Below are 8,790 nucleotides of genomic sequence, written 5' to 3'. Positions count from 1 at the left end.
ATTTCATATTGTTTTACAACACATGGTTTTAGCCCTCTGGTGGGAAAGACTTTAAAACAAAACTTACAACAGTTACTTTTCTCAACAACTGAAATTTAGAATAGTGTGATTAAGAAAAATATGCGAACTGCTTTCAATTTCAAATTAATATTGAAATGCACAAGTTTAGAATTTTCTACAATGAAAAGTTTTCGGAACTTCAGTGTTCAAAAAAGTATACAAAAGCTAGACGTTAAGAACGTATCCAATGAGCGAGCAAAGCGAGCATCGGATTGCGAAGCAATCCTAAATGAATTGCGAAAGCAGTTTCGGGGGTTGGCGAGCGCCAGAGAGCAGGGGCGAAGTCTCCTAGTTATTTTTGAATTATGCTCAATTAATTTCAATACATGCTAAACTATGCCTGATTTTATTTTCAATTAAAATGTAAATAATGAAGCAATTTTATCCAGTCGCTTTAATGCATTTAAAAAGACGTAGTTAATTTACAAGCACAAAAGTATAAAATACGACCTCCAGCAGGCAGTAGACAGGAAGTGGGGGGTGAGGCCTGCTCACCCTTCTTGGTGACACCCTCCCCAATGGCTCTCACAGAGATTTTGTAGTCCCGTTCAGGACGCAATCCTCTGAGTGTTATCTTTTGTACTTGACACACATCGTTCACTTTCACAGACACCTCACGATAACCTAGATACTGAAATTAAATTCACATTCATTAATACTTTTATATCATGGAGGAAAAAAAATACTTATAGTCCCTGGCTCAATTATTGAACGCACTCTAATTGGACGCATTCTAATTGGACGCACTTCCATGTAAAATCTTAATTATCAGGTGATACTTATACAGCTTTAATGTTCGATATCTTCAATCACGGTTCCGTAAAACGCTCCTAATAAAATCCCATTCAAACGAAAAATTTTATTTACTATGAACGGAATCTATTTTATCCCTGCATTAAATATATAGTGAATAAAATTGTATTAAACTGTTTGACACTGTTAGATGCATTGTATTTTGGTTTATTTCGCTTTAAGTAGTGTCCTTTTATTTCTTTGTGTCAATTTATTGTTCATAACAATATGGACTAAGTGATCCCAAGCAACCGAAATATTTTTTTTGTTTGTTTCTCTTTTTTTTCTTCTTTATAACCGTCGTTGAGCAGTCGACCCAATGTTGGGTTTACGACTACTAATGCTCAACTCCGTAGCCTTGTAATTTTAAACTCAATTCAGAAGACAAGGGTACTACTGGTTTTTGATGACACAAACTTGCATTTGCGTTACATGGAGACGAAAACATCCCACGGTGCATCACATGATCCATCTACCACAGAGGATATTCACTTCAGCACTGCGATTGATGGGAACCGGGTATGGAATTCGTATCGACCAGCTATCGTTGGGATTTGAACCCGGTTTATCTTATTGAAAGGCGAACGCTCTATCCCCTGAGCCACCACGGCCAAATTAATATAATGTTTCTATTAAAAGAAAAGGATGCGCCCATTGATTCACAAAAGTTATAGTCTGAGCCGTGATGGCTGGGGAGATAGAGCGTATGCCTTCCAATGGGGTGAACCGGGTTCGAATCCCAGCGATCTCAGGTCGATAAGACCTCCTCATCCGGCTTGCACCGACCACAGTGCTGACGCGAAATATCCTCAGTGGTAAACGGATCATGAGTTAAAGTCCCCTCGCAGTCAGGCTAACCGTGAGAGGTCATCGTGATTTTCCTTTCCATGTAACGCAAAAGAGAGTAAGTTCCGTCAAAAAAGTCCGCCACGAAGGCGAATTTTTGCCAATATTTGATCTAGGAATTCCCTTGTCTTCTGGATTAGGTTCAAAATGACAAGGCTGAGGAGTTGAGCATTAGTAGTAGTCGTAAACCCAAAAAATTGGGTCGTCTGTTCAGCGACGGTTATTTATACATAAAGAAAGTTATAGCCTGTGTAACTTCTCCGGCTGATATGGAAACAAGAGAGAGTTCATTTTAGAAAAGGGGATCAACCCTACCTGTACATGAAATGGGTAAACCATAGTCACCGAAAGTGCTCTAAGCAAATGGCGAGGAGAATTTTCTAGTTAGACTATATCACAGGATATCGTCCTCAAATGAGCCATCCCAAGTCAAAATTTTTGATGGAATAACATTATCTTGATGGTAACTATCAGTAATTCCAGCATGAACCATCATCTTTTTTGATGGTACCCAACATACGTGGCCATCACTTCAATTTTAGAATTTGGACTGATGTTTGATGCTTCAACATAAGAATGGCAACTTGTTTTGATGGTTTGTTCTTTTTGAACCATTACGAATTTCTATCATAGTATCTTGGAAATCAAATATTGAAACGATCATGAACAACCATCATCTCAAAGTTGGAATTTGGTCTCATTTATGATGGTTCAACATAAAAGAAAGCCAAATTGTTTTGATGGTACATTCCTGCTGAACCAACAAGAATTCCCATTAAACATCCATGGAAACGTATAGTTGTACCATTATGGACCATCACGAATTTCCATCATAGTATCTTGGAAATCAAATATTGAAACGATCATGAACTACCATCATCCCAAAGTTGCAATTCGGTCTGATTTATGATGGTTCAGCATAAAAAAAACCAAAACTGTTTTGATGGTATGTTCCTTAGAACCAAAAAGAATTCCCATTTAACCATGATGGAAATGTATAGTTGGAACTATCATGGACCATCGCAGATCAACATGGATTGTTGGTCCACGATAATCAAACTTGTCTTGACGCCTAGCCATCATACTATTAAAGTAGCATTTTCCATAAGGGAATGATGGAAGTTTGTTGGCATATCAAAAACCATGAATACATAATTGAAAATGTTGCATGATGGTGACCATCATTGAAACTAACATGAACCATCAAAATCTTTTGATGAGACCATCAAGAATTTTAACTTGGGATGTTATGCATGTTTGATAAATAATGAAATGTAGCTTTTCAAAAAAAATAATAGCAACATTACGAAGAAATTGAAAATAAAATAGGGAATAATAATAAAATTATTTTACCTCGCTCCCATACTCAACGAAATAATGAGTAATTTTAGAATTAGGATTAGCAGGTAGACTCCAGCTCACATCAGCCTCCGTACTTTTTTCTTCGCAGTTCGCTCGAACATTTGTTGGGGGACCGGGAGCTAAAACAAGATCTAGTGAGCTACTCTATAGTTTGTGTACAATAGTTTGCATTTAAATAAATTTTTATACTATAGTATTTGTATACAATACAGTTTGTGTACAATATAATTTGTAGTTTAATTTAAACCCCTACAAAATCGTACGCCTAAGATTCTCATCAGATTGTAATAATAGTTTGTCTACGGTTAGAACTCCCCTCGTCCACAGAGTCTGAGGCCCACAGAAGCTTCATAAAAGTGAATGCTCGCAAAAGAAACATGAGGGAGGGAGAGAATATGCTTCTGTGTCCCAGTGAATATCCTCGGGGCACGATGCAAGCAAGGCAATTCAGCAGCTACTGCTTCAAATATTATCTGTTATCTCAGGCAAACATTTTTTGCCCGTGCACCCTACCCTTCTAAGAAATTCGGAAGCGTTTAACTGCAACATCACTACTTCCAGGACTTGAAAACGCTAAGATTTAAAGCTATACTTTGCTTTATTATTATAAAGTTTGTTCGAAAAGTCATTAATTTTACCGAGAAACAAATATGAGTCTAGTTGGTAGAGGTTGACAAAAGGGCTGCTATTCCTCAATTTGTCTCGTGACTCATAAGTGCTAAGGCGAATAACATTTGATAACTTCAGGTGAGTTGTCAACCGTTATCCTTGCCTGTCAAACCTATCTCTAGTCAAGTCTCTCAATGTTTATTCTGAGAATGGCGTTCTTAAGAAGAAAAGCCATAGTTTTGAGAAAATTAAAAGCATTTGCGGTTTAACTTTTTAATACTTAAAAACTTGCAATAGTGCTGCATCATCTGACATGGTGCGTAGCGTTTTTAAAAAGGTGCTTTTAAAAAGTGCTTCATTTTCCCTTTTCGAGAATGAGATTTTTTTTCTTTACCATGTCGATTTTCGTTGCGTATTGCGCAAAAGCCTGGTTTTCACATTGTTTTATTCAACGTTTTCACAATTCATTCAACCACAATCCATTTCGGCGTATCGTCGGTCTGTAACGTATGATCATGTTACATGTTTGATGAAATGCATGGGAATGACTAACGAGCTGGGTTCGGAGAGATTCTTGCACTTTCTTGTGCAACTCTGCCGCATGTTGCAAGATATTCTCAATGTCAGGCTTCATTTTCCACCCACTGATATCGAACCGATTGATTAAGTAATTCTTTACGCATTAGCCTAGAGATGTGTAAGCTCCTCGCAATAAGCCAGAAAATGTCAAGGAGATCATAAAATAGTGAATAATTTTCGAAATAGCCCGGTGCTTTACATATTACAGACGACATTTGCAACGAGACAGATTTCTTAATAAGCCTACTTTTATAACAAAACTGTTGAAACAATCACCTTCGGCAGGCGTGTGTATTGGTTCACTGTCGTTACTCTTTGTTTCACCTGCTTCTGTTTTCAGCTGAACCGAAACAGAGTATCGAGAGTAGGCAGTCAGACCATATACTTGCACTTCAGTTGGCTGATTCCATTCCTTCCGACTCTTGCTGCCCCGTAGAATATCGTGGATGCGTCCACCACCCTCACATTGACCGGCAAACTTCCACACATATACTGCATAAGTAGTTGGTCCAGGATAAGGTGCGACAACTCGCCACTCAGCAAGATAATCCGTGGAATTTTCAACTTTTAGAAACGTGACCGTTGCTTCTGGTGGAACTGTAGGTAAAAAAAATTATTGAAAATTACAGACTGATTTGAAAACTCATTCAAAGAGGAACGGAGCGAAATATAATTGCTCCTTTTATTCTATTGATTTTCAAAGTAATTTACGAAATCCATCAACAGATGGCGCTGCAACTAGGAATTTATGTAACGATATATTCTACTCTATGTTGGACATTTCTAACAAAAGTATTTTCAAAACAGGTCTTCGAATTGCGTGAATTTATGGCAGCAAAAGGTGGTTATTTAGAAAACATTGTTTTAGGATTTTTAATGTTAGAAAGCGCCATCTGTTAACGATCTTCATAACTAATTTTGAAACTTGCTAATAATAATATTCTAAATAAGAATACACATATATTTCCTTCTCTTGTAAAACTTATTCAAAGAAAAACGGAGCGAGACATAAATGCTCATTTGGCTCCTTTTATTCTATTGATTTTCAAAGTTAGTTACGAAATCCATCAACAGATGGCGCTGCTACTAGGAATCTATAAAACGATGTTTTCTATTCCATGTTTGACATTTCTAACAAAAGTATTTTCAAAACAGTCTATTAATGTTGTCTTCGAAGTGTGTTAATCTATGACTGCAAAAGGTGGTTATTTAGAAGACATTGTTTTATGATTTTAAATGTTAGAAAGGTCCCGCAGTGGACTGATCGTTAAGACACGGTTCCCAGCAGATCACCGAAGTCAAGCATCACTGGCTGCTGTCAGTGTGCGGGTGGGTGACCACTTGGATCAGCCTGCGTAGGGACCGAGGGTGTGCGGTATTGGTCCTCGTTAAACTGTTCTACCGTAAAGTGCTCGACTTCGCGTGCAGGTCGTCGGGCTACCGAAGCGGGGGTGCCATCCCCTCCGCAGAGAATCAAAATTGTGATGGCATGTCTTCGGATCATCCTCAGGGATGTTTCCCAGACCGCCGCCAATAGCCCATTGTGCAGCTCTAGTGCGACGTAAATGAACAACAACAACAACAAATGTTAGAAAGCGCCATCTTCTAACAATCTCCATAACTAATTTTGAAACTTGCTAAGAATAACATTCTAAATCAGAATACACATATATTTCTTTCTCTTGTGAAATCATCGTTCACTTTCGGGACAAATAATGTGTCTATTTTGAATTCAAGCAGGCCAGAAAGCGTTTCAAGAAATTGTTTTAATGTTTGGCTTAATGCAGTGTTTCCCAAAGTGTGCTACGTGTACCCCCAGGGGTACGGGAACAGTTTAGTGGGGGTACGCGTTCCTAAGCGAAATATCTTGCAACAAACGAGAATTTCAAACTTTTTTATTTAAAAACAAAATTAGCCATGAAAATTGCGATTACGTATTTTTCTATTGGATATTTTTCTGCAGAGTTAACAAATAATAATTAGTGGTGTCAACAGCCAGCTGTGATTTTTAACTTTTGTGCAATTTTTTTGTAGTAAAAAATAATTTTTTTTTATTAGTGGTACACAGCTTTACGAAAAATTCAGAAAGGGTACACAGAAGTCATAAGTTTGGGAAACACTGGCTTAATGAAATCCGCGTATAAGTCGCCAGGTGTTGCGAATATTACATTTCGCTCTAATTTCTTCAACCACTGTTATTAAGAACATTATTATTATGTTGCTGGAACCGTCTACGAAATTTTATTTCTTGTTGAAATTGACATAAATTCGAACACGGTCTATATTTTATACCCAGCAAAAGTATTAGTAAATAATCACTTTCGGCTTATTCAGATCAAATTACTTATTATAGAACCAATAGGGCCATTCACGGTAGCTATTGGTTCTGTTAACATATTCGAGATCATTTATAGCTCTAAATTTATATAACGAAATTATCAGGTTTAGTCTGTTATCATGTTCTATTGGCGTGCTTCGCAATCCCACAGAATGTTTCAGACCGGGTGGAGTTGCTGTTCGCCAAAATGCACTTAATCCTAGATTCCTAGTGATACAAGATGAAGATAATAACTAATCTCATTCCATTCAATGCAATATCGATCCATGCGAACGTGTTCCGAAGTGGACTGATTGTAAAGATACGGTTCCCAGTAGAACACCGAAGTTAAGCATCACTGGCTACTGACAGTAAGCTTGTAGGTGACCACTTTGATCAGCCTGTGTAGGGACGAAGGGTGAGCAGTATCGGTCCTCGTTAAACTGTTCTACCGTTAAGTGCTCGACATCGCTGGCAGGTCGTCGGGCTACCAAAGTTGGGGAGATATTTTCTCTGCCCAGGATTTGAAATTGCGATGGCATGTCATCGGACCATCCTCAGGGTTGTATCGCCAATAGCCCATTGTGCAGCTCTAGTGCGAGGTCAATAAAGTACCAACCTCGTATGAACGGGTCACTTTTTCCGGATATTATGGTTTACTTTGAAACAAGTAATATAAAACAAAATGTTGTTAAAGTCAAGTCCTACTTAGGCCAAAAATTAAAAATTTTATTTTGGTTAATTTTTCTCCCATATGAAACTAAAATTAATTAATCAAATTTAATGAATGAATTAATATTTGAAACAAACTGCATCCACTACAAGTTTAAAAAAAAATTTAATTGAACTTTACAAACAAGATATAGGGAGAGAGAGTTAATTAATAGTAGAGATTGAAAAACAGTTGAAACACTCTCACCTGCAATTCCAGTTCTTGTCGTAAACGTGACTGATGGTTCACCCCACCCCTCCACCGTGCTGGCACTCACTTGAAAATTGTAGTTCGTGTAAGGGAGGAGTGGGAAAAACTCAAAAGTGGTGTCATTAGTAAAGACTGTTTGCAGGCGATTGTCATCAACCGCATTCCACTGTACTTTGTAGAAATCGAGGGGACCATTCATGGGCTGGGGTTGGAGCCACGTCAAACGGAGGTACGTTGCATTTTTGCTTGCATCAGACACACTCCTTGGAATGCTGGGAACTAAAATTGAAAACGTATTTTAACAAACAGCTTTCATTGATTTCTGATTGGACTCGGTTCAAATAATCTTTTCACGGATTTAATGGATGCATCGTATAAAGTTTTACATGAGTGGAACCGGCAGTTAAAATGCGCCCCAAATTTAATTGTACACCTAATCTTAGCAGACAATATTGTACTTATATTGTTTACAGGATTTCAATTTGTAGGAATTCATTTACCATTAAATTTATGAAACTTCAGCTGAAAATAAGATAGCACTCCATAAACTTTCCTTAAATTGTGATATTATTTTCGAAAAATCTCCTTCTGGAATTTATAAAAATCTATTGAATTGTAAAAAGAAAGTACAAATTTAAGTACAATAAAAGAAATGCAATAAAAACAATTCAACAAAAAAGTTGTGATCGCCTTTTTATGATCACTGGTTACTCAATGGTCAAATGCTTTTTCTTTCTGGATTGGTTAAAGTCCACAACATTTAAAATCATGGGTTGCATAAAACTGTCTCCATTGATGTTTGTCGTCGGATTGGACTGCCTATGTACGTGTTTCAAGACCTCACAAAATACTTTTCCATCTTCATATTTATTTTGAAATCACCGTCGAGCCAGTCATAATATGTTCATAATCAAAAGAATATAAAAATACTTTAAATTATTAGGGTAGACTATACTTGAGGGTGCCCCCGCCAAGTTGTGATCGCGATTGATCGCCAAGCTAGGCGATGTTGAAAACCAATCGTGATTCTGATTGGTTTAGATTTTAATAGTGATTCTGACTAGTTTAGAATTTAGCGTTGTTTTTAAATGAATTTTTAAATGTAATTTCAAAGATCCGTTAGTTCTACTTTGGATACCGGCTGGTAAGGTTATTTTTGCTTCTGGTACTAAAATTGAATACTGTCAATAAGATAAATCTTAAGTTTCTGTACGATTTTTATAACAATGAAAAAAAACAATGATTGACTTGTGTATGAATGAAGGTTTAATTAGTAATAGATATAAATGTCCTGTTTGTGGGT

General features: G+C 37.1%; 1 protein-coding gene across 1 annotated transcript in view; it reads right to left on the bottom strand.

The window, feature by feature from the left end:
* Nucleotides 1–8,790, bottom strand: part of LOC107454124 (phosphatidylinositol phosphatase PTPRQ) — an 87,489-nt gene that overhangs the window by 38,715 nt on the left and 39,984 nt on the right. The window contains exons 15-18 of the mRNA XM_043051003.2: nt 7,485–7,766; nt 4,525–4,845; nt 3,052–3,179; nt 474–691 (exon numbers count right to left, since the gene is read on the bottom strand). Of these exons, the coding sequence (XP_042906937.2) occupies nt 474–691; nt 3,052–3,179; nt 4,525–4,845; nt 7,485–7,766 (949 nt within the window). The remainder of the gene's footprint in view (nt 1–473; nt 692–3,051; nt 3,180–4,524; nt 4,846–7,484; nt 7,767–8,790) is intronic.

This window comes from Parasteatoda tepidariorum, chromosome 1, assembly GCF_043381705.1.
Source record: "Parasteatoda tepidariorum isolate YZ-2023 chromosome 1, CAS_Ptep_4.0, whole genome shotgun sequence".
NCBI classification, from domain to species: Eukaryota; Metazoa; Arthropoda; class Arachnida; order Araneae; family Theridiidae; genus Parasteatoda; species Parasteatoda tepidariorum.
Note: the sequence above shows the minus strand (reverse complement) of the source record. Positions and strands in the feature narration are given on the sequence as shown.